Genomic DNA, 27,493 nt, shown 5'->3' on the forward strand with positions numbered 1-27,493 from the left:
CGTCATTCTCCTTTCCTCTTCGGCTCGGAGGCTGCGGCTGCGGTGACTGCTCGCGCTGTTGCTGCCGCCGCTGCCGGTTTGTGACCATGGCTGCGCTCGCCCTTCTGGCCTTGCTCCTTCCCGGTAAGGAGCCCCGGGTCGTTGTGGGGAACCTGCGGGTGCTCCTGGCCACCCTGTGCCTCTGGATGTCTGGGCTCCCGCAGACCCGGGAGCGAGAAGGGAGAGGGGGAGGGGAAAGAACAGAGTAGATAGAAGAAGACGGAATAGGAGTATAGATGGAGCCTGAAGGAAAGAGGCAGGGAGTGGGGGGGGGGGGGGCGGATGAAGGAACCTGGGAGCGAGGACCTTGTAGATAGATAGGGGAACCTGTGGAGGGTGCGGGGAGTAGGACTGTGTCGAAGGAAGAGCCGGGGGTGGGGGTAGGGCGGGGAATCCATTGGTCCTTCGGCTGAGGGAAAAGGTGGAAGTGGCTCTGCATTCTGGTGCCGCAGTGCTGTCATCGCTGGGAGGGGTCTAAGGTTGGGGGGGGGAGGAATCTGACAAGAGTCTCGTGACTTGGTCCCAGCCGCTTCCAATCGCCACGCCCCCCTCCCTTCCCCAGCCTCGCTTTCATATCCCACGCCTCTCCCCCTCCCATCCCCAGCCTCGCTTCCAGATCCACCCCCTCCCTCCGGGTCCCCAGCCTCGCTCCCAGATCCACCCCCTCCCCCCGGGTCCCCAGCCTCGCCTCCAGATCCACCCCCCTCCCCCCGGGTCCCCAGCCTCGCTCCCAGATCCACCCCCCTCCCCCCGGGTCCCCAGCCTCGCTCCCAGATCCACCCCCCTCCCTCCGGGTCCCCAGCCTCGCTCCCAGATCCACCCCCCCTCCCACCGGGTCCCCAGCCTCGCTCCCAGATCCACCCCCTCCCCACGGGTCCCCAGCCTCGCTCCCAGATCCACCCCCTCCCCCCGGGTCCCCAGCCTCGCTCCCAGATCCCACTTCGTGGGTTCCAAGGAGGAGGAGATGAAGACGACTCCCGTGACGATCCTGCGGTGGAAGCCAGGGGCTGGGGGTGTTTAACAGCCTACCTGGAGGAGGAGGAGGGGGAGGAGGAGGAGGAGGCGGAGGCATCGGGGTGGTTGCCTAGTTAGTATATAAACGGCTTGAGAAAAGGAGCTGCTTGCTACTGTTTAATAAGACAGCTCCTAAAGGCAAATCCATCGCCCTCCCCCCGTCTCCCCAATGTGGGAGAGTTGTCGGTCCATCCTGTCTCCTCTCTCTGTGCCTGCCTGTTAGGGCGGAGATGCCTGATCGATGCACGTGTCTAGTCCTGTGGGGAGCCCATCCAGCCTGTAGGTCAGCCCGTGTCAATTACGTAGCCCCGGGGAGAACAAGACTTCTAACTGCCCTCAAGGAGAGTGCATTTTAATTGGGGAGACAACATATAAATTATGTAGAAGATATGTATAGATTTAATCCAACCCTTCATATTACGATGGAATTACAACTGAAGCTGTAGTATCTTAAATTGTTAACTCTTAATATGATCCTGTGAAATTCAGTAAATCCGTTTTTTACGTTTGTGCACAATATGGCACATAGCATGCTTTCTTCAGGAGTGAAGAGATTACCTTACTGTGCCTTGGCCTCTGCAGGAGAGCACCAGTGACATTTTTCCAATATATAACACCCTCAGTTATCCTATTCTGTGTTGATAAAGAAAACACCTGCAGTCTGACCCTAGTTAGGCCCTATTTTTCCCCCAAAACTTGTATTTTTAATAAAGTTCCAGACTTTTTGTTGCTTTTTTTTTGTTCAGAAAGATATTTATTTTGAAAACTTCAGTGTCTAAAATTTGTAGTGTATGTATAAGCTTGAAGTGGCCTTTAGACATGTTTAGTAAATTTAGAGTTCGAAGGTATCTGAATAGATATTCTAATTACCTTATTTTATAGATGAGGGTACTGAGACATGGTCTCAGTGACCTTTGTCCAAGGTCACACAGGTTTAAATGGCAGAGAAGCTCTTTCTCAGGATCCACTGTGAGCTTTCCACCACACTGTCCTCAAGCCAGTGGAATTTAATGCTCCCTTAATTCTGTGTTCTAATTCTAGTGTTATGGTTAGTACCATACTTTTTATAGTAGGAGGAATTTGGCATAGGTTGTTTGTAAAATTGTGTTTTGTATACGTTTTGTGAAAATGTATTGGTATTTTCTTACTAGTTTAATCCAGCACCCACAGCCCAAGAAACTGGTTTAATCAACTTTTGTCATGGTTGTGCTTGTCAGCTGACATTAAATCATACTGTTTTTCCCTGTGACTGTGTGTGTTTTAGTGAGAAATATCTTTAAGGAGGCCATCTTCCTTCTTTGAAAAAAAAATAAGTAGTTATTTTCTTCTAGTATTTCTGACAAGGTAGAATTCAATAAAGCATAAGGTCAAGGCATGGTCGAAAGAACTAGATTCTTTGTCTAAAGAAGAGATAAAGATATAGCAGAAATTTGCCATCTTTAGATATGTGGAAGAAGGATTAGATGAGTTTGATGTTGCTTTAAAGGTCAGAATTAGGACATGATAGATAAATATTACCAAGGTCAGCTCATAGAAATAAATATAAGAAATGACTTTCTAGCAATTGTAACTCTCTTAACAGTGGAACAGAGTGTCTTGAACTGAGTGTCTTAAGTAGTGAGCTGTCACTGGAGACATCCAAAAGTAGAGGCTAGATGACTAGTCAGTAATGTAATAAATGTAATAGAAGGGAAGCCTGCTTTGGATAGGAAATTAGATTTAATAACTAATAACATCCTTTTCAGCTATGAGATTGTGTTTCTAAGAATTTTTAAAATTGAAATTCTAGCCCCTGAAGATCTGTGTAACTCATAAGAACCAAAAGAAGCTTCTGGGAGTTGTGGTAGCAATAGGAAGGATTTGAGCCTGAAATCTAGTTATGGGGATATTCCCCCAAGAAAGGTATAAAGGTTGATAATTATAGAGAAAAGATAAGACTAAGTAAACAAGATGGACATTTATCTGCGTGTTATCTGTTCATGACATCATTTAATTGTCTCTGCTACTTTTTGTGGTATTCCAAGAGTGGCAAAAGGTAGGTAAGAAAACTTTTTGACATGTTGTCTCTGCCCTGGTTGCTGCAAATTACAATGAAAAGAAAGGCATTAAAAGTGATGGTGATAGTAATGAAGAAAAAGTATTTATTAAGGGCTTTCTTTGTGCCATTTTCCTTTCTCTGCCATTGGTAAACATCCAGGATAAGTGCCACACCTTCACCATAGTATTGTCTAAGGATGCTGTGAATAGAAATCCGATCATAATGTATTAAGGAAGAAGAGACTACAAAAAACAGGGACTTGTCTAAAGAGACCATAAATGGATGCCCTGGGAACTCTCTAATTAACTTAGCTTTTTGAAAAACATCAAAAGGAGATGGAATCAAGAGCAGGTAACAGGATGAATACGAAAGCATTCTGTAGTACTTTAAGAATAGTGTCAGAAATATTAAAATTCAGATTGTCAGCAAGCATTTATTAAGCACCGACGTGTACTAGATGCTGGTGATACAAAGACAAAAATGAAACAGACAAGTTTATCTCTTGGATGAAATAACATACATATATAAGTGTATAACAAATAAAATAGGTTAAGGAATTTGGTGAATCAGGAAAGGCTTCATACAGGAGGTGGCATTTGACCTGAGCTTTGAAGAGTTCTAAGAGAGGAAGTTGGAGAGGGATATGCATTCGAGGCATGGAGGTGGTGAGTGGAATATATTACAGGAGTAGCCATGTGACTAATTTGGCTAAATCACAGAGTGTATGAAATAAGATTTAATAAAGCTGAAAAGGTAGGTTGGAGTCAGTTTTTTTTAGGGCTTTAAATGCAGGGGGGTGATATGGTCAGATCTATACTTAACGATAACCACTTTGTCAGCAGTGTTTGAATAGAAAAAGGGAGCCTGATTCAAGAGCAAGAAAGTATGATACAGAGAAAAGGGCCCATTCTCAAAAACCCCTCCTTCAATCTTTCTGTCTGACTAACTGTCCTCCTGTATCCATTCTGCCCTTTGTGGCTAAGTTTCTTGAAAAGGCCATTTACTATAGGTACCTCCACTTTTCCCTCCTGCAGAATCCTTATCACTCCAGGGAAACTATTCTCTCCAAAGTTAACAATGGTGTGTTGATTGTCAAATCCAACGGGCTTTTTGACTTCTTCTCGATCCTCATTCTCCTTGACCTCTGTAGCCCTTGACACTGTTGATCACTCAGCTTCTTGACAGTCTCTTCTCTCGATTTGCAGGACACCACTCTCTCCTGGTACCTATCTGACTACTCCTCTGTTTCTTGTGCTGCATCCTCCTCTAGATCACCCTCTAACCATAAGTGTCACTCAGGGCCCTCTTTTGTCCTGGGCCTTCTTCGCCCTATGTATTACCTCACTTGGTGATGTCATCAGCTCCCATGGTTTTAATTATCATTTCTGTGCTGATGATTCTCAAATTTACCTATCCTTCTCCAACCTTTTTCTTTTTACATTTTTAACATTTTTATTTAAAGTTTTGAGTCCCAAATTCTGTTTCTTCCTTCCCTTTCCCCTCCCTGAGACAGAAAGCAATCAGATATATAATCTATTTCTGATTATACATGTGCAAAATGAAAGAAAGTGAAAAATAGCATGCTTTAGTCTGTATTCAATCAATATCAGTTCTTTTTCTGGAGGCAAATAATATATTTTGTCATCGGTTCTTTGGGGATGTCTTAGATCACTGTATTGCTAAGAATAGCTAAGTCATTCACAGTTCTTCATTGAACAGTATTGCTGTTACTGTGTACAACTTTCTCTTGGTTTTGTTCACTTCAGTATGCATCAATTCATGTAAGTCTTTCCAAGTTTTTCCAAAATCATCTTACTTATTTCTTACAGCATAGTAATATTCCATTACAGTCATATACCACAGCTTGTTTAGCCATTCCCTAATTGATGGGCATCCCTTTGATTTCCAATTCTTAGCCACCACGAAAAGAGCCGCTATAAATATTTTCATACAAATAGGTCCTTTTTCCTGTTTTTGGATGTCTTTGGGATATAGACCTAGCAGTGGTATTGCTGAAAATGGTATGCACAGTTTTATAGCCCTTTGGGCATAGTTCCAAATTGCTCTCCAGAATGGTTGGAACAGTTCACAACTCCACCAACAATGCATTAGTGTCCCATTTTTCCCACATCCCCTCAAACATCCAACATTTTCCTTTTTTGTCATATTAACATCAAGTCTGCATTCAGGAAGTGGGCTGGAAGAATGAGCAAACAAAAAGAAGAATCCTACCATAACAAGCTATTAGAATGACAGCAATATTCCAAACACAAACCTAAAATAATATCTTACGAGCAAAGCTTCAAAGAAAAAGACAGCTTGGGAACAAAAGAATAACATCAGATAATATTTGTGACGCACTTAGCACAGTGCTTGGCACATAATAGGAATAAAATGCTCTTGTATAACCTCTATCAGATTGCCATCTTGGGGAGAGGGAAAGGAAGAAGGGAAAGAGAAAAATGTGGAACTCAAAATCTTTCAAAAAATGAATGTTGAAAATTATCTTTACGTGTTTTCTCTCCATCTCCTTTGCTAAAATTTAGATAATCACTGAAAGTTAAGGCCCACTAACTGGGGGGTGTACTTGCAAGACTCTGTCAGTCAATAAATATGATATTAGGACTGGGCTCTGTGCACTTCTGGAGGGAAAATTCGGGCTAGTCTTATTGTTTCTTTCTTGGATTATTAAGTGTTGCGTTATTTTAATATTTCAGGCATAGCCCAGGCTAGGGACCTGCAAACTTTCCCGCAGTGATCTGATCCAGGGCAAAATTTGGTCGCTACTTTCCCAGTCTGAGCTCTGCAAGTTTCTCCTGTGGATCTGGGTCTGAGCCACTGCAGACTGTTGGTGTCAGTGGATTCAACCACTGTCAGCCAGCTGGGAAGCTACAGGCACTGCTCCCTGCTACTCTGCCATCTTGGTTCCACCCTCAGTTATTTATCATTTCATGTAATTTTTATGGAAAGATGGAGAAATGTGAGCTAGGCAGTCCTGTAGTTAGGTGGATTTAGAACTGGTTAAAAGGCTTGGCCCCAAAGAAAAAAAAATTTAGTTTTTCATCAGCATTGATAGATGTCCTTAGTGTGGTGGAAATTAACATTTTTATCAGTGACTTGGAAGGTGAGTGCATAGATAGCATGCTTATCATATTTGCAGATTAAAAGCTGAGAGATATTGCCTAGACTAGGCTAGGACAGATTGGTCAAATTGAGTAAGACGAAATTTAATAAGAATAAATGTAAATCTAACACTTGTTCACAAAAATCAGTTTTTCAAATACAAGATGGGGGAGACGTGGCTGGACAGCGAGCTGTTTATTGGGGGAAAAGATCTTGTGGTTTTAGTGGATTGCAAGCTTAATTTGAGTCAGTGTGCGCTTTGGCACCAAGAAGGCTGATGAGGAGCCTAACTAGCATAATAATAGCTAGCATTTATATAATGCCTACTGTATGCCAGGCGCTGTGCTGGGCGTGTTACAAATATCATCTTGTTCCATACGCACAACCACCCTGGGGCAACGGCAGCACCATTATTATCTCCTTTCTGTAGCTGAGGAAATTGAGATAAACAGGATTAAGTGACTTGGCTGTGTTTGAACTCAGGTCTTCCTGACTCCAGGCCTAGCACTCTGTTCACTGTATCATCTAGCTGCCCAGTAGCTTTTGTGATTTATTAACTAACATATACTGGGCAACGTGTTTTGCAGAGTGAAATCTGTTTCATTACAGTATGACACAAAGGAATGTGCTGGACCTAGGCAGTCAGTCATGGAGTTGAAATCTTTTAGAAAAGCAGGTTCTAGGTGAACAAAACACCATTAGGTAAATAGATGCTTGAGTTGAAAGGTGATTGGGCTAAGAGGTGTAATTTCTCCATTAAGGTATAGATTGTAATCTTATGGGTATCTTTCTGTTAATTTTACCTTGCTGATGTGCCCACTGCACTAGCAGTTTTCTGCTGCTACTTTTAATAATTTTTTGAACATCAGTGTAGCATTCAAGCTGGCCATTCTGGTCATATATATCCTACCATTTCCTTAGGAACAAGTAACAGTAAGCAGTATGTAGTGTCTTATTTGGACCTGCCATCTTTCCGTTGTTTTTCAAGTAACCTGAAATTCTGATTCTGTTGAGATGAGGGTATTTTATGAATTATAACCATCTGCGTATAGATGGCATCATGAGCAAACTATCGATGTAAAACAAGATGGGCTTTTGGGTGGGGGGGGAGCAGCTAGGCATCTTTGAAAGCATCATACAACTATGAATGTAAAGCGCTTAGCGCAGTGCCTGGCCCATTTAAGTGCTATGTAAATATTAGCTACAATTATCATCATCTAGCTTATTTGCCTCCTCCTAGTCATCCTTGAGCCCATTCATTGTCCATTGTGGTACCTGTCAAGACATGGACTGATGAGTGATCTCAGCAGGCTGTCTGTCCATCTGTAGTGGATATGAGTCTTCACCGTCTTCTGCTTAGGATACTAAGTTGAACAAGGTTGTACTTGTGTGGTTGCATCCAAAACGGATTTCCGTAGGAATCATGATCGCAGACAAACCTGGTAGAACTGATTAAAAGAAATTAGACTAAGCCTCAAAGAACTCTGCAGATAAATTTTAAATAATAGTGGAAAATGTGACCTGTTCCTATTCTCATTAGTACTGATTTTTATACTGTCATCTCATATCTTATTCTAAAGTATGGCCAAAATTTTGTAGGTTTGAACATTAATTGGATATATCTGCAAAGCTGAGATGAGATATTTTATAACAGTCATAACACTGAAATGATGGATGAGTAGGCAAGTCCCTCAAATCATATATCCCTTCTGTCATTCTTTAACTATGTTCAGTAAGCACCAGATATATATTCTCACTGGTCTCTTGCCTCTACTGCTTAGTTTCTAGTTTTATATCCCCCAAAATTCTAGAAATTCTTGCTTTAATGAGTGTACTGTGTTTAAGTTTATACCATTTTCTGTTGGTATAAACACCATTCTCGGGTTTTATATTTACTGTTGGTACCACCACAATCCATTTACTATTCTAACTCTATTAACATGTTTATTATTAAGGTGGCTTTTTTTTTTAAGTCTGCTTCTGTCATACCAAGCATGGCTAGACTTTCTGTGGACTAGGAACCACTTTCCATGTAGCAGGAACCTGAAAGTAAGCCTGAGCTGTTTGTACCTTTGCAATCTGGGCAGTTCCCCTCAATCTTCTCAATACTTCAGTTTATGTTATTTTAACGTAATTGTTAAACTAAAAAAGTGGTATGATAAGTCTAGATTAAGGAGCCATCAAAATCAGGAAAACCTGCATTCAGATCCACTCCTGGACAAATCAATTAATTGCTCAGTGACCAGGGCAGCTTGGTCTCTCAGAACATACATGCATCGGTAGTAAAAATTATCTTCCAGAGGATCCATGCACCATTGAAATCACAAGTACAGTACAAAAAAAGTGTATTTATATATATGTATAGGTACATTATGTGTATATACATGTGTATGTGTGCCACATAGTTCTACTTTACCCTAAAATATCCTACTCCCAAAATACCTTTTCCTACATTGAATCTTTTGTTCTTAGGGAACATACTCCTAGGCATGTCTGCCTTTCAATCCTTACCCATATGTGTCTGTTTCCTCTGTAGTAGCTTTGTAACACATACCTTTAAAATGCATTTGTAGTAGTGTGCTCCTTCGAGGAGCTGGGGAAAAGGAGTAGAGAGAGGGTAAATCAAGAAAACCTGTATTTTTCCCCTTTAGAGGACATAGTTGTTAGGGAATCTAGGAAAGGAAGAAAAATGGTGGCAGTAAAGAATCCAGTATGGAGTATCAATAAGCCAGATCTCATGGTTGACTAGGCTCCTCAGGAGAGGGGAAGGGAGGTATGTGGAAGGCAACTTGTGGTTTCCTACTATGAGAATTTTAGTACAGGTAGTAGGGATTAGCATTATGAAGACAATTTGAGAATGTGGAGAATTTGAGCATAATGAACACTTTTCTGGATCCTCTGCAATACCCCAAAGAGTCTGTAAAGATTGCAGCTAATCCACATCTGTTGAACTCTCACAAGTTGTCTACTTTAGTCTAACTTTGGAAGTAAAGGTGGGAAATTTGCTGGTATTTAAACTGTAATTAAACGAAACTTTTGTGTCTCTTTTTTAGGTGTATTGGGGAATGAGTTCAGTGTGTTAAGATCACCAGAATCTGTTGTTTTCCGAGATGGGAAATGGCCAATACCTGGAGATCGAATTCCGGATGTGGCTGCATTGTCCATGGGCTTTTCTGTGGAAGAAGTACGTATACCTTCAAAAACACTTGAAACTATTTAAAGTCACTTTGTTGCTTTTTATTAAAAATCAGTCCATTCATTAGCATTTGGTTATGTGGCTTCTGTTCAGATTACGTACATAGGAATATTACTTTGTAAGTTGTGAAGCAGATTCTGGAAAACTTGGTTTGGCTTTGTTGTCAAATAATATTATTTTTGGTCGTGCCTATAAAAGAGGCTACATCTACAAAAGAAAATTGAATGGGATGTGGAGTAATTGGTGAATTAGAGATGTTGGAGCTAATTTTCAAAATTGCTAATAATTGTGAATGTGTTACTTTTGTTTTTGTATATCCTCTGCCAATGCCTTACTTATGTAAAATGCTTAATAAATGTTGCAATTGAATGTACGTTTAACTGGTTTTGTTGTTTTAAAGTTGTTTATGATAGATTTTTAAAAGCTATATCTGACTTACCATCCATAGGCCTTGCAGTTTGGTTATTTGTGTGCCTGTTTGTCTGCAGCCCCTAGAACATTGCCTCTTTCCATCATTGCATCATTTCCAGTTTGCTTTTGAAGTGAAATCAGTCTTTCAGATGGTTGCTAATAATTTGTAATTCTTTTAAAAGCTGGTTTTTTTTTGTCACTTGTTCATTAGGGAATTATGTTTGGTCTTATATGGTTACTACATATATATACATATATATTTGATTAGCAGCAGGAAAATCCTTATTATTGATGTGAGACTTATCCCTGAGTCAGCAACCAAGTGCAATCAGACCTGATTTGTCAGAGCTAAGATCAAAATTTAGAAAAAAGGAAAAAGAAAAATATATAGTATATGATTAAAAAGATTTAACCTTGAATTATTTAAATAAGTTGTTGAAGATCAGAAGTGGGAAATGGACAATAGACATCAACACCAATGGATAGTTTCATCTACAAGTTAAGCTAGTGTAAGTTAATTTTCATAACAGGAATACTGAAAGAGCCAGAAAGTACATTAGTTAGCAAACAGAAATGGCTGCCAATGACAAGGCTAAAATATAGACTCCTCTGTAAAATCTTATGAAAGAGGGTGATTGATGATCATCTTTTAAAGCAGAGAGAAGCAGTGGAGGTTTTTTAAAACCAGTTTAAAGAAAGTTTGGCAAGCTATCCAGCAAAGGCAAGTCATCTCAAGGACATTCAAATTCAATGGTGAAACTGAAAAGTGTACTACTACAAATGGAAGAAAAATGGATCCTCTTCCAGGTCACATCTATTAACTGTGGAGTGCCTCCCAGGGCTGTCTTAGGCCCTCCTCTCTTCTCTCTCTATACAGCCTTGCTTGGTTTCTCATCAGCTTCCATGGGCTCATTAGTCACCTTTATGCAGATGATTCTCAGATCTGTATAACTGACCCTTTGTTCATTTTTGCATCACTGGCTGCCTATTGGGCATCTTGAACTACATGTCCCATAAATATCTCATTCAGATTCAAAATAACATAAGTTCTCCCCAGACACTGCCCTCTTCCAGTACCTGGCATGAAGTATGCAGTTAATACATGCTTGTTGACTTTTTTGTTTTTTTAAAAAAAGATTTATAAATCTATTTCAACAAACTGTTTTCTCTATCACGGATAGTAGAAGAACCACACTTACATCACATTCCTTGAAGTCATATAGAGGAGGAAGAAATGGCCCTAAAAAGAGTAAAAGATGGCAAAAGCAGCCAGATTGAAACAAGTATAGATATCCATGTTAGAGGTGATATATCCAGGGACCAATATTCAAGGTAACCGAGGGGAGGGGAAGATACCAAAGTGTGGGGGAAAGCTTGAACCTTATGAATGTTCCCCAACAAGGAGACCAAGAAAACAAAGAAGTGCTGGTCTACGTTCGTGCCATCTCAACTGTACAAATTTGTGAGTGTTGCATATACACAAACTGAGAGCATCTTTGATGAGGGCACTAGTAGTGAGTAAGCAGACTTTGACAAACAGTATTCAACAGTGAATCAAATCATTGTCATTTCAGAATTAACTAAAGGAGGATGTAAGATCTGATTGTACTGTTGATTACAAAAAAATCATTTGATCAATTAGAACAACATGCTGCCTTACAAGCACGTGTACAAAATCTCTTGTCTGCATCGTGTTCTTTCAACATTCCTTGGAGGATACAGTAAGAGAAATAACCCATTTAGTGACCCTCCAATAATAAACATCAGGTGAAGCATAAAGGAGGAATATGTATGCGCTGTTAAGAGGAGACTCAGCAGAGTCCAGGTTAAGGAGGGATTTCTTGTGGTTGGTCAGGTCCTCCAGATCTTCCTGTTTGTGGATGATACCATACTGATTATGTCGCTTGAGCCCCAAAGACATTGCTGAGCCTCGAGGAGAAGATGTAATTACTCAAAGGAGTTTGGCACGTCCATTCACATAGGAAAGACCAAGTGGATGAAGACTGTTGCTCAGATTTCAACATGCATTTGAATGGAAATCCTAGAGAACTTGTCTACCGTATTGGTATTTGGGAGAGAGAGTACAAATGGAAAATGAGCTGGGCATAGAGTTGAAAAGTGGGGAGAGCAGGCTAGATCAATTTTAGGAAATTACTAAGCCCTTTTTACTGACCCCATACTTTACATGAAAGCAAAGACCCAGCTTTCCATTGATTTGTGTATTTGTTACATTTTGAGTTCCAAGTTGTCTCCCTCCCAACCTCGAGTTAGAGGCCAACAGTTAATCTAGACATATATGTGGAACCATACAGTACATATATATATAGGCATATATATGTATGTTTGTGAGTATATATATATATATGTGTATATACATACATATATGTGTGTATATGTATCTATATATATATATATGTAGAGGGCCAGCTCTGAGAAAGTCCATTCTGGGATAAGATCTCCACCCCCTACCTCAGCATACATTGCTGCTCTGGATGACAGCTCTCTCCAAAACCCCCAGGGTACACACACGTGCTAAATGGGAACAAAAGCACGAGGAAGTCGGTGCATTATGCAAATGCCTCACACATGGATTTGTTGATTCTGCTTGCCTGAAAGGTATATAAGCCCTGTCCCTCAGTTAAACAAACGGAGCTGTTCTTTACTCTCCTGCGTGGCCCATGTTTGTGTTTTGTGTTTTTCTTTTCACTCTCCAGGCATTCAGCCATCTCCGGCCACGTCAGCACTACAGCGGCACCACAGCCGCTGGCGGCAACTGGCACCCTAATGAGGGACCCTGAGGCAGCTGGTGCCCGGCATACATACATACATACATACATACATACATACATACATACACACACACATACGTATATCAGTTCTTTCTCCGGAGGTGGATAGCATTTTCCTTTATAAGTCCTTTGTAGTTGGTTTGAATATTCATATTATGCAGAATAGAGCAGTCATTCATAGTTACTCTTTGAACAGTATACCTGTTACTGTGCACAATGTTCTCTTGGCTCTGCTCATTTCACTCTGCATTATTTCATGCAAGTCTTTCCATGTTTTCTAAAACCAACCTGTACATCCTGTCTTACAGCACAGCAGTATCCATCACATCTAGCTTTGCAGTGTTAACATTTTATTAGTGTTCTGTGGCAGCGAGACAGGGAATACCACTGCTTCCAAAAAGTGAAAGATGAGTATCACATATAGGGCAATATGGAGGTGCATGGAAGATATGAGCAGGCTACAGAATATAATTGTGGGTGTAACACCTGTGTTGCTGTCCTATGTATTGGTATTTATACTGCAAAGCTGTAACTACCTATTTTCATAGGCTTAAAAATACACCTTCCTGCCCTCAAAGTCCCTTCTTTTTCATCTCTGTTGCCAGTCATATTTGACAAATTTAACACCTTTAATTCCAGGTATCTGTTCTTTGATACCCATTTAAGGAAAGTGGTAGCACATGTTTAAGGGCAAATCTATGGTTATACATTTTCTAACTTGACTAAAAAAATCACTAAAAATATTGAAGCTTCTAAGCTATATTAGCTATCTTTAGGGTTGTTTTTTTTTTTAACAGGGCTCTTAGTCTAAAAAGAATTTATTTGAATGATTTTATTCTTTTATTTATTTGCTTTTCAAATTTATTATCATTATTTAATACTATCAGAGGTGATTTTCTCAGTGGAAGTTTTCCTTCCACTGATTTAGAAACCCCAGTACCTTTTCATTCTATCCTCATATGTGTTCTCCCATGAATTGTTCATAGAATTCTACCTAATGTATTGGGAGGCTTTTGCTCTCTAAATTCCCGTGAATTTAGAGAGCAAGAGAAAGTTCTCATATATGCCTTGTCTGTTGCTTCTCATGTACAGTTACAATCAATATAACAATTCCATTGTAAGTAATACAATGTAGTCTGTGTCTACCATGTTTTTTCCATTGAAAGGGAATGACTAAAACATCAGTTTGAGGGGAAAGAGAATATTTTCACTTAGAGAATAAAGTTATGATTTAGAATTTGAAAATCCTTTAATTAATGTATTAATTAACATTTGCAAATTTTTCTTTATCTTGGAGATCAGACTGCCCCCTCTTTTTCCTCTTAATATTTTAGTTTCTAGGGAAGGTGGACAAGAAACAAGAAGGTGATGATAAAACTCAAGTAGCATCTCTTTATATAAGGGCCTTGTGTGATTGGAATATACAGTGTGGATTTTCTGAAAATTTTACTTCCACTGCTAACCCCGTAATTACTCCTATTTTTTCTAAGGTGTTTTTGAGGGAACTTGCCAATGTTGAAAATTAAGCCTTATTTTATACTTTTAAATATTTAGGATCTTTCATGGCCTGGACTTGCTGTGGGCAACTTATTCCATCGTCCTCGAGCTACTGTTTTGGTGACAGTGAAGGGAGTGGACAGTTTGGGTTTACTCAAGAATGGTGTTGTTTCATACCCTCTTGAGAATGTGAGTATTTCAGAAGATGGATTTTTGAGTGTTATTTTATAAATGGTCACTAGGTGCTTTTATTTGGTTTGTTGTGTGTGACTTTTTAGCATATAGCTATTTCCTTATGTTATTTTAATAAGTTGATTAATATGAGGAGTTTATCCTCTTTTTCATAAAGAAAAAAATTACATAAATTATCAATAAACTTGATGAGCTCCAGATTTCTTGCATCTTATGTCATTGAGGGCAGGATAGCCTTTCATTGTATGGACAGGAAAAATTCTCCCCTCATTTTCAAGGAATAGGCCCTAAAGAAGTCAGGGAGAAGAGCTGGTGAAACATTCATTTTGTCTTTTGGGAGACATTGCCCATCAATCACTCTGGTTAGAATTTTGCCTCCATACATTTTTGTATGTGTTGTTTAGTAATTTTTTCAGCCTCAGGAAATGAGTTCAAAAAGAAGCTGCCAAGAGGGTGTGATAGAGGGAACTCTCAAGCTTCAAGAGGAACATAAACCTGAATCTTTAGATGTTGTGGTAGGCTGAAGGAAGCTGGTTGTGACTGAATGCTTTTAAAAGATACTTACACTCATCTTCCCCTTTTAAAATTATATTGCATCTTGGATTAGAGAAAAAATTAAATTTCATTTGGTTTACATTGAACGTAGAGAGGCAGAATTACATGGTAGATAGAATGGAAGACCTAATCAGTGGGATCCATTTTATTTGATATTTGCTGTGTGGCACGGAGAAGTCACCTCTTCAAGCCTCAGGCAACCGTAAAAATCTAATTTATAGACTGCTAAAGAGTACTGAAGTCAGAGGATCTGAATTCAAATCCCTGCTCTGTGACCTGGAGCAAAACCTCTCCAGACCTTAGTTGCATCATCTGTAAAATGAGGAAGTTGATGAGGTGATGACCTCCCAGCTCTAGACCTGTGATCCTGTGATGTTCAGATTGTGGTTGTAATCTTCATTAGGTGGAGAGAAGTCCTGCACTGGACTCACAAATTTTACCAGCCTTGATTGGGGAATGACTGTCCATTTGGGATCAGTGTCATATTTTGCCACTTTTGAACTTTTTTGATCTTTGGGCCTCCCTGGTTGGGAGAAAATAGTAAATGTCCTTAGTAATCCTTTGGTGGTTGCTTGTTGATTGATTAGAATCGTAGAACAGCTGAATTTGGAGTCGAGGGGACCTATATTTATATCCCATCTCAGACACTTACCAGCTGTGTTCTTCTGTGAATATCACTTATCTTCTCAGGATCTCAATTATCCTAATCTGTAAAAGGAGGGGATTAGACTTGACTTCTCAGACCCCTTCTAGCGCTAAGTCTGTGAGTTAATAGCATTTCCTAAGGAAGTAGTGACTTGGGACTCTTGAGTTTCTACAGATAATATACTTGCTTATATAGATAGAAGTTTCACAAAAGCAATAATCATCCTAATAATAGCCTTTTAAGATTCTTATCTAAATTATTTTTCTCTCTTTTGGTAAAAATTTTAAAATAAAATATTGCTCTTGTATCCTAGGCCGTTCCTTTCAGTCTTGACAGTGTTGCAAATTCTATCCATACGTTTTTTTCTGAGGAAACACCTGTCGTTTTGCAGTTGGCTCCCAGTGAGGAAGTAAGTGATACACTTTTAAAAAACAAAAATTGCCTTCTATTTTCAAACTTGTTTTTTATCTTCATATTTTCAAAAATTATTTTGATCATAAACTTGACAATCCTCAACAGACACCCCATAAGTAAAGTCTGTATAGAAAAAATCAAATTTCTGTCATCTGTTTAACAAAAATACGGACTTTATCATTAAGAAATCTCAGACTTTTCTACCTTGATTGTAAACTAAAAACAGCTGCTGTTACTTGTACCATGTATATATTGCAATGAATCTGCCGTGTGTGGATGAGCTTTAAATGTGGTGGTGTTGTTTCAGAGAGTGTATATGGTGGGAAAAGCAAACGCCGTATTTGAAGACCTTTCAGTCACTCTTCGGCAGCTTCGCAATCGCCTGTTCCAGGATAACTCCATTCTTAGCTCTCTGCCCCTTAACTCTCTGAGCAGGAACAATGACGTAAGTGGCACTGAAAGACAATGGATGAACAGTGTTCTCTCTTCAGAACTTTGGTTATAGTCATTAGCGTCACATTCAGGTATGAAGGTTGTCATCTGTCTTTAAAGTTTGAGGTTGTAGTGGCCATCTTTTCTTGCCACTGGTTGCCATATTTTTGTAGTTCATTCAGGATATTACAGCAATGGGGACAGTCTAAGTACAGCCCCTTCTTAGCTTTATCTACCAAGCCAGCCAGCTATCTGACTCAAGCCTCAGCTACGTTATATTCACATATGCATACCATGCCTCTTAGGTCTAAACACAGCCAGCATCCTTCATGTAACTGTTTAAAAATTGGCAAAGGGGAAGTGAAGACTTGGGGCATTGTGATACAGAGATATAGGCTGAACCTGTGATTTCACTTTTATAGGGAACTCTGTGGAGAAAAAGCCTTCTAACTGAATTCAGATTAGCACTTTCTATGCAACTTATAGACGATTAGAAAGTTGCCTAAAGTACTGAGAGACCTGGGATCACACAGCTAGTATGTGTCAGAGGCAAGATTTGAACCCAGGTGTTCCTGGTTCTGATGCCAGCTCTCCCTCCTACAACATATTGCTTCTCATATTGTAACAAGACAGCAAATTTGGCCTATTCTGGTATCTTGGTGCGTTTGGGAGTTTTGGAGTGATGTGATTTTTAATCATAATATTTAGATCATTCGTTTTACTTAGAATGTTTACTGTGCATTTGAAAAGTATCTTTAAGGGATATATTCTGTAAAAGATCATTATACAGATCCATCCCTGCTTTGATTATGCTGACATTACTAATTTTGGTTATTTGCAATCTGTTCTAGAGAACAAAAATTTACAGTGGGTTAAGGCTATATTTGTGTGTGTGTATACATAAATATATATTTATGTATATATGTATATACATTTTTTCCTTATTAAATAAGAAACATGAGTCTCAGTTGACACATTTTCTGCTAAAATGAAAACTAATACCAATTTTATTTTGGTGTTCTAGGTTGATTTGCTATTTCTTTCTGAGCTACAGATTCTGCATGATATTTCAGCTTTGGTAAGCAGGCAACTTTGATATTAAAAGAAAATTTTTTAAAATACCCAGTTTTTCACTTCATGTTTCAGAAGGTAGTTTTTCAAGAAAGTCTCTAAAAGATTGGTGGTGAACGATTAGGAAAACTGATTGAAATACGTGATTTAACATACCTAATAAAATCCCATCAAAACTGTCATTGGTTTTATATTTGAAGTTAGCATACATTTTGCATAGAATTTGCATATGCATTATACCATATTAATATATATCATTAATGTCATGTATTTATGTGTGTTTATGTATTTTTTTAACTGTCCCTGTGATTTCATCGGTCTAGAGAACTCCCAGTTAGGAACTAAACTGTGCCTGAGACACAGAGGTTAAAATTGATTTTACTTGGGCTACAAAACCAGTATGTATCAAGTGGTAGAACTCAAATGTAGGCTCTAAGACCAGCTCTCTATACACTATGCCATGTTACCTCTCATATGTTTAGGTGTATATCTCAACCAAATAGCTTGTCTGCTAGATTTTTAGCAGTGAGGTCAGGGTATACATTTCTCCTACTTTGACTTCAGCAGCAGTTTGCATGCTTTTGATTCTTTTTCTTTTTCCCAAATTCTTATAACGACCCGAGTGGGTAGTTTGGCAAAGCAGCTAGGCAACCCCTCTATAATTTAGAAGTGACTAAGGCAGTGATCTTCCACCATTATGACACCATGGTGCCACTTATATGAACATGAGGACAAAGGAACCAAATCTTGTTTTTGTTTTCACAGCAAATCAGTGGCAAAATTAGAGATAATACAATTACCAAGTACTCTCTTAATCCTATTCTGTTCTCTTGAATGACTATTGTGCATGCACGCGTGTGCACGTGCACGCGCGCCTGCACACACACACACACATACACCATGTCCCAAAAGTCTTAGAGCAATTTTAAGCTTTCATAACTTAAGTATAAATGCTACAAACATACAAAAAATATTTGAAGGGCTAGTTATTTAAATTTTTAAAATCTTAATGTATTTCTTGTTAAATTCATCTTAACCACCATCTTATGTGATACATCTCACTCTAGTTGATTTTTGAACTTTGTAAAAAACTTTCATGTATTGCTCAGTGATTGACAGAATTGCATTTAAAATCCTAGCCTAATCCATGGGTCTAAAAAAGTGTCATCCAGAAATATGAAACTTGTAATGTGTAATGGCAACCTTATTAAAATGAAAAACCTATCATTCATAATCTACAGAATTTTGGTGCAAAGAAGTTTCAATAATTAAACTTCCAAATTCCGTTTTTTATGGTTTGTAGCACTTACACTTCTGAAGTTATTAAAGCTGAACACAGCAAAAGGCTTTTGGGACTCTATTTAACAGTCTACTGTTATGAGATATTCAAGAGAATTGTGTTTGCACACAGGCACAGCAGTTATTGGGTAGAGGCAGGTGGAGCGATTCGAACGAATGTTGACTTTTATTCGTTTCATCATTATGTCATCTGAATCAGCAACCTGCTTCTAAGCTTTTTAGTGATTTGGTTTTTACTTTAATGCGTAGATACATTTTTCTATCTCAGTCATGATTCAAATTGATCAAAGTAGAAATCTGCACTTCTTTTCCAAATCTCCACTGGTGTTTAGTTGTGGGAATTTGGAAAAGACAGTGGTGCTGCTGCGGGGGACATTCAGCCTGTAATATTGCCTTCGTTCACCCAGACCTCATGGCAGAAAATGTGTCCGTTCAGCTGTTTATTTAGCTAGATAATAATCTACTTAGCATATTGTGTGTGTTAGCTTTTTTTTTAATGTAGGAAGCAGGCAGTGGCAGTCGAAGATAGCATTTAAATGACCAGAGAATGTTTATTATATGTCTAGAAATTATCATGACTCCCCTTAGATTTAATTAAGAGTTCTTACTACTTTTGTCAGACTCTTGATGTCATGACTGTAATATGATACTCATCCAGGGAACTAGTTGGGAATTTGCTCAGTTGAGTATAGTTGCATCTGACTTAGCTCAGTTACGTAGGAAGTTTAGTTTGACATAAAATTTTAAGTGAATATATTTGCAATTTTATTTGTTCTGTAACCTTTTCCTAAGTTGTCCCGACATAAGCATCTAGCCAAAGATCATTCTCCTGACCTGTATTCTCTGGAGCTGGCAGGCTTGGATGAAATTGGAAAACGCTATGGAGAAGATTCTCAGCAATTCAAAGATGCCTCACAGATCCTTACTGACTGTCTACAAAAGGTGATTTTATCAATATATGAAACTGAGACACTGATAAAAATAGTACCAAGAGAAATAAACAAAGAAAGTACTTTATGCTTAAAGTACCATAGATAATGTAAATCCATCTGGTCCTGGGATAGTTTTCTTAAGGAGTTCATTTATGAATTGTTCCATTTCTTTTTCTAAGATAGGGTTATTTAAGTGTTCTATTTCCTCTCATTTTAATACAGGGAATTTATATTTTTATATTAAGCATCCATTTCATTTAGATCGTCGGTTTTATTGGCATATAGTTGGGCAAAGCAGTTCCTAATAATTGTTTCTTCATATTATAATATAAATATTTCTTCTTCATTGGTTGTGAATTCACTTTTTTTTTTCATTTTTGATACTGGTAACTTGGTTTTCTTTCTTTTTTTAAAGTCAAATTAGCTAATGATTTATTTAATTAGTTTTCTTCAAAAAAAAACAGCTCCTAGTTGTATTAGTTTAATCGTTATTTTCTGCTTTGTACATCTTTCCTTTGATTTTCAAGGTTTCTATTTTGGTGTTTAGCTGGAGGTTTTTGTTATTCTAGTTTTCTTACTTGCATGCCCAATTCATTGGTATTTCCTTTCTTTTATTGATGTAAGCATTTAGATATAATTTCCCTGTAAGTACTACTGCTTTGGCTATATCCCACAAATTTTGATATCTTGTCTCATTGTTGTCATTATTTTGAATGAAATTGTTAATTGTTTTTATGATTTGTTCTTTGATCCATCCATTTTTTTTTAGCATTATTTAGTTTCCCATAAATTTCAAATTTATGCCTCCAGGACTCTTTATTGAATGTGATTTTTGTGAAGGTGCCATGGAGGGCTGGGAAATAGGTATACTCCTTTCTATTCCCATTCTTCCCAATATTTTTCAGCAGCCTATCATATTTAACTTTTCTGAAATTCTATACATCTCCTTAATTAACTTCCTCCTTGTTTATTTTATGGCTAGATTTATTGAGCTCTGGGAGGCATAAGATAAGGTCTCCCATGAGTATAGTTTTACTGTCTATTTCATCCTATAACTCATTTAACCCTTTCTTTAAGAGTTTAGATGCTCTACTCTTTGATGGATCTCTGTTCAGTATGTTAATTCATTGTCATGTTGACAAAATATAATTTATTAACTCTTTTAATTGGGTTTATTTTTACTTTTGTTTTTGTTCTGAGATCATGATTACTATTGCTACCTTTTTTACTTAAGCTGAAGCATAACAGATTCTTCTCCAGCTCCCTATTTTAATTCTATATGTATCTTTCAGTTTCAAGTGTGTTTCTTGTAAACAACATATTGTTGGATTCTAGTTTTTCGTCCATTCTGCTATCCTCTTTATCTTTTTCCATTTTGTGGGTGAGTTCATCCCATTCACATTCACAGTTATGATTATTAACCATATATTTCCCTCCATCCTATTTTCTTATTCTTTTCTTTATTACCCTGTCTCCTCAAGAATCTGTTTTATTTCTGACCACTGCCTCCCTTAATCTGCCCTTCCTCTTATTTCCCTCTCTCTCTCTTTCTCTTAACCCCTTTCTCTCCCATTTTCCTGTTGTGTACAATGACTTTCTGTACTCAGCTGTGTGGGTGTATGCTTATTCCTCACTCCATGAACCAGTTTAGATAGGATTGAGGTTCAAGAGTTGCTCCTGCTCCCTTCATTGTATAAATTTATCCTTTCATGCCCTATTTATATGAGGTAATTTTTTCCATTTTTTTTCCTTCTCCCTTTTCTCAGCCCCCAGTGCATTCCCCTAATGGTTAGAGTCTAATCCTCCCATTCTTAATTTGAGGTCATTCCAGCATAATAGAATCACACCCAGGCCCTCTGTCCTCCCAATTAAACTCTCTCTGAGAGAGCCCTATTCTAAGGGGTTGCATGTAGAAATGTAAACCGTTTTATCTTCTTTAGTCCCTCATGATTCTCCCTCATATTTACCTTTTTATGCTTCTCTTACATCCTGTGTTTAACCATCAGATTTTCTATGCAGCTCTGGTCTTTTCATCAGGAGTGCTTGAATGCTATTAGTTCTTTCCCCTTTTCCCTCCCTGTCCCAACCCCCCCCCCCCAATAGAATAATATTTAGTTTTGCAAGATAGGTTATTCTTGGTTGTGGTCCTAAATCCTTTGCCTTCTATAATAGCCTATTCCACACTGTATATTCTTTTAGGTGGTGGCTGCCAAATCTTGTGTGATTTTTATTGTTCCAGCCAGCCCCCACCCCACTGTTCACAGACCTGTCTGTCTTCCTAAGCTGCCCTTTGTTGGAAAAATGATTCACTTTTTCCTGGCTTTCTTGGTCAAAATTCAGTTTGGTGCATTTTCTAGGTTGTAGAGGAACTGTATTGGGAAAGCTAGGCAGAAATGTTGACTCTCCTCACTCCTCATCTTGATTCTGTCCCCTCTACCATAAAAAATGACTTCTTTTCCTGTACTTATGATTTCATTGGTAAAGGGAACTACCAGTAAGGAAATTTTCTCTTCCAGTGTAGATTGGCATCCTGTCTTTAACTTAGAGGCTTGGAGTTGCCAGAAGCAATGAAAAATTATGTAATTTGCCCAGGGTTACAAAGCCAGAAGTAACACTTGAATCAGGTCTTTCCTGACTTGGAGTCATCTCTCTACCCACCATGCCATCCTGCTCTCAATCAAACAGACTAAATCTGCTGGATCTGTGGTAAAGGGAACTCCTAGATAAGAAAACTTTCTCTTCCAGTGCATATTGGTACTTTCTCTGCAACTTGTAATTTTAAAGAGTTGCTTAGAATACTGAAAGGTTAAATGATTGGTCCAGGATATGGCAGAGACTTTTGAACTCAGGTCTTCCTGGCTACAAGGCCAGCTCTCAATCCACTGTAACATATTTATGTGCTGAACGGCAAACTGACTTATTAGAGAAGCTAACTGAATTGAAAAAGGCTAAATAGTTAAACAGTAATTGAAGGAGATTTCAATATGCTATGTTTAGACTTAAGTATATCTAACAGGTATATCATTGCATGATAGATTTATAGCTGGGAAAGACCTTAGAGGTTTTTGAGTCTAATACCTTCATTTTACAGAAGAGGAAACTGAGGCACAGAGAAATTAAGTAGTTTGTCTGGAGTCACATAGCTTATAAATATCTTAGGTGGGATTTGAAAACCCAGGTTTTCCTAACTCCCATGGTCACTACCTTAACCCTATTACACTATTTTGAAAATAAGAAAGAAATTATGTATTTGAACAAAACATTGGAAACATTCGATATGCTAGCCGTTAGTTATTAATGAATAGGAATCTTCAAGAATATACTTGTTTTTCATTATCATATGGAACTTGTACAAAATCTAATCTTGTGCTAGGTCATTTAAAAAAACCTATAGGCAGAAATGTTTAAATGCATTCTTTAAAAACTGTAACAAGAGAGGTTAAAATCAATAAGGGGAATTTGAGCAAAAGAAATAGACTTAAATGGGAACTAAATAATATTTAGATGATGAGTGGGTCAGAGAATAATAGAAAAATAATTATCACTCCATTTAATATGGTGAGAAGATAATATTTACCAGATGCAGCAAAATGATCCTTAAGGGGAAAGTTCCAATTGACCACTCATATTAACCAAGGAAAGAAGGAGATGGCTAGTGAATTCTGCCCCCAGTTTTAAAAATTTAAAATTCAAAATTCTCAAATAATCAGAAAAGTATAAATGTTAAAAATGTCAAAGGGTAGATGTACAAAATTAAAACCAGAACATAAAAAATTGTCTTCATGTTAGAAGACATCTGGGGTAGATAGGAGAGGAGCTGTTGCTAGCCTTTTATTTGATAGTACTTTTTCCTCCGTTATTTTGTTGTCTTTAATCTTGAGCAATTATTTGAGCATAGTGCTATTTCAGTGGATTATTTAAATCAGTTATTTTAGCAGTGATGGTAGATGAAAATAGACTTGGAGAAACTCCTTCAGGGTCTTAGACTCCAGGAATGTTGGTGTCAAAGAGAAATAATTGTTCTAAAAAATTTCCCTTTTGTACCTTTTCCTCTCATAGTTCTTCTGTCTGGCATTTACAGAGTGCCTGGCTTTTCCAGATGACATGACATCCCTGGCCATCCTCTCTAACACTGGCTGCACCTTCTCCTATCCCTATCCCCTATTGTGCTCCTGTTCCCTGTAAGTGCTAAGAGGGGAGTTGGAATGCTCCTCATTCCCCATCGCCATATTCAGACTCTCCTTTTGCCACTATCACTCAGCAACCTCTCCTTTGAAAATTTACTCTCTCAAAATATATTACCCAATACAGGTCATGGTGGTTGTGACCATTGGTCCCTAGTCATTCTTCCACCTTTCTCAGAGTTTAGTATTTGGTTCACCATCTTCCTCCCTTTCCTGACTTGTGCCCTTCTGCAAGGGGACTTTATCATTTACATTGATGCCTCCAATACTCTAACCTCTGATTTCCTCCTTCTCTTCAAATTCTGAGACCTTATGCCTTTACTCCACCTCAGCCACACATAGGGGGAATCTTGTTCTGGATCTAATACCTATAAACCTATAAGTTTTCAACCTCTGTGATCAAAAACTCTTGACATTCCTGTATCTTACCACAACCTATCATTCTCTCTCCTTCTTGTGCCTTTCCCTTTTCTGTACTTTTCTTCACCCTTATTATAACCTCCAGTCCCTCTACCCTATTTCATTTTTCTCCCCTTCCAACCTCAACTTTGTAGTTAACCAGTTTTGCTTCACAGTGCCCTCTACTCTCAAATTCTTTTATACATTTCTTTTTAACTTTGATAGTAAAATAAGTAATCTTTCTTAGTTTGCAGATGAGATGTATGACCTTTATGGTGGAAATGCAGTAGTGGAAGTAGTAACGGTAAAGTCATTTGACTCTCCCCTTGTGAGAAAGACACGTTCTATTCTCCAGGCAAAACAAAATGTAAGTGCATTTTATATACTGCTTTAGAATCAAGATATATGTGTGTGTGTGTACACACACACACATATATATATATATATATACACATACATATTTTTTTTCTAACCAAATCATAATTTGCTTTGAAGTTTCTGCACTAAATGCATTGAATCCAAACTGATTACAATTAAATTATGTTTTGTTATTTGTAACCTCCCACTGAGAAAATTTGAAACCTCATTCAAGTATAGCTGCTGAATGATTTTGAACCATGTCTGCTTTTGGTTGGAATCAGATTTTGGTTTGGTAAACGCTTGATTTTTCCTTATGGGTTAGGGTCAGGAATGAAAGGTTCAGGGTCAGTTCAGAAGCAGTAAGGTGATGCTCATACTATGCTAATACATATACTATGTATTGCTATGTAATTACAATATTAGAAATTAATGGTGAAAATGTGTATATTTTTTCTTGGAGACTTACTATCTTTGGATATGACTCCTTCATTTTTAAGACTCGAGTATAGAAACATAATTTGAAATACCCATTTTCTTTAGTGTATTCCTTAGTACCCTCTAAATACTCATGTAGAAGAATGGTAATGTAGGTCATTCAAAACAGTGAATTGTTGATATGTATATGACTTTTGAATAAAGTCAGATACATACTCATCCATATACGTAATCTTCCCCATGTCCACCCACAATTTTCTCCCTATCCAGTTCTGTTAGGAAGTGAAATTAAGGAGATTAGAGGAGATAGCCCAGAGTTGCCTGATACATGTACTTGAGTTCCAAAGAGAATTTTAAGGCTGAGCACTCTTATTTATTAATTTGTAGTTTTTTAAATGTTAACAAGTCGTGTCTGCTAATGGCTTAGGAAAGTCTTTGCGACTCAGGGAACCAGACAGAAAAACAATACCTTTCAGGTTGATGCCTTATGTCTGAAATTCCCTTTCCAAACCACACCTCCTTGCTAGTCAGTCATGGTTCTTTAAGGTGAGCTGTGAGTTCATCCCTCAGGCATTTGGCTGAATTGTGATAGAATCCTTTTACAAATGATGCTAGACTTCTTTATTATGTAGAAAGTTTCTTCTCTTTATTTTTAAAAAAAATTTAATGGATTTGGTGAGTGGAGAATGAAGATAATGTCACTGATTTTAATGTACTTCAAATTACATTAATACCACTTCCTAATTAGTACAGATGTGAAATTTGATTTATGTAAAATGGAAATTTCTTTGGGAGACAAGACCTAACATTCCTAGCAGCACTATGTTGCCTGTGCCTTCCTGACATGTTATAATTTGTCTAACTACAATGAGGTAACTTTCTGTGTTCAAATCTTTTCTTCCTTTTTTTTTCTACTTAATTATAGAGCAATCCAGGAAATCCGTACAATCTTGCCTATACGTACAACGTAAATTACGCCGTAGTCTTCAACATAATTCTTTGGATAATGCTGGGCTTAGCCTTAGCTGTGATCATCATCTCCTATGGTTTGTGGAACATGGATCCTGGATACGATAGTATTATTTATAGGATGACAAATCAAAAGATCCGAATGGATTAACCTTTTTCTGTGCCATCCTAACAAAAGAATATGGAAACCATCCATGTTGTATTAAGATAAGTCTTTTGGTATGGTTTAAAGTGGATATTGTATTTAAAATGTATTAAAAGAGAAGATTTGTTTTCTATTTTGTGTGTACTTGTAACCATTTTTCAAAGTGGGTAATATTTAAGTGAAAATGTGACAACAAATCCTTCACTCTGCTATGTTATTACAGTGGCATTAAAATAATTTCATTCCATTTTAAATTTGGAAATATGCACTGGAAATACTTTAAATATTTATAAATGTTAGCCTGTGTTGCTCATCTATGTGAAACAAATGCACTGAAAGTATATTAGAAATTTTTTGCTGAGTTCTTTAATGGTATCGGTAGAAAATCATCTTTAGATTGCTATGTATTATGAAATACTTGTGAATGTCTTAAGGTGATGTAAATATCTCACACAGTTACTGGTTGAAGGTTTTTATGATCTACAAAAGTCCTAAAATGGGAGAAATGCTTGTATACATAGTTTTAGAAAAATATACCCGTATGAGGATGCCTGTTTTTTTAACCTCTTCTGAAAGTTTAGTGATCTATTAAGAGGTGGTTAAGACCTAGAAAAGGAAACATGTAGAGTATTTGACTGGACTGGACCCAGTAGACCAGGGTTCTAATTCCACCTCATCCCATGTCTAGCTATGTGACACTGGAGGAGTTACTAACCTCTTTGGGCCTCAGTTTCCCCTTGTGTAAAATGAGGGGGTTGGACTAAATGTCATTTCGGTTCCTGCCAACTCTGAAATACTCTCATCTGTCAGCATATGGTATTGTGAATTCTTACAGTTATGCACACAGACACACATTTCTGTATGGTGGTACTTTTGGGAATGGCTTGAGTTGAAAATCCATTTTTTATTTTAATGTTTGTTTTTCAGCTCCTATATTAGCTGGTAAGGTTGATGTTACAATTTCATTCTACAGAATGCTAAATGGATGATTCCTACTTTTTGATGTGGACCAATGTTATCAAGCTTATAAGTGACTGAAATAAATAAAAATTAATAAGGATCGCAAATATGTGTTAGTCATTCACTAAATCCAATTGATTTTATATTATATGAAATGAAATAAGTAAGTTTCTCAGAAAAATTGTTTTTCAGTACATTTCAGAAAATACATGTACTCTTTTAAAATTTACCTTTTTAAAAATATTACTAACATCAAAGACACGTGATAAAAAATAAAGATAGATTGTGTGGTGAGAGTGAGGGATAAATGATGGACAGGCCTCAGGTTCCATGTATGCTTACAATATCAGGAAAAAGTATGGAAGGCCCTTAGTACATTGGATTTACATTTGT

At 37.8% G+C, this 27,493-nt stretch overlaps 1 protein-coding gene across 1 annotated transcript; it reads left to right on the forward strand.

Moving 5' to 3' along the window:
• Positions 1–27,207, forward strand: ATP6AP2 (ATPase H+ transporting accessory protein 2). The gene is made up of 9 exons (XM_036745832.1): positions 1–123; positions 9,268–9,398; positions 14,165–14,296; positions 15,814–15,909; positions 16,222–16,359; positions 17,371–17,424; positions 19,509–19,658; positions 24,479–24,598; positions 25,952–27,207. Exons 1-9 carry the CDS (start codon positions 87–89, stop codon positions 26,144–26,146), a joined length of 1,053 nt encoding a protein of 350 aa, XP_036601727.1. The 5' UTR covers positions 1–86; the 3' UTR covers positions 26,147–27,207.
• Positions 27,208–27,493: the final 286 nt, after the last annotated feature.

Source organism: Trichosurus vulpecula, chromosome 2 (assembly GCF_011100635.1).
Source record: "Trichosurus vulpecula isolate mTriVul1 chromosome 2, mTriVul1.pri, whole genome shotgun sequence".
In the NCBI taxonomy this organism is placed as follows: Eukaryota; Metazoa; Chordata; class Mammalia; order Diprotodontia; family Phalangeridae; genus Trichosurus; species Trichosurus vulpecula.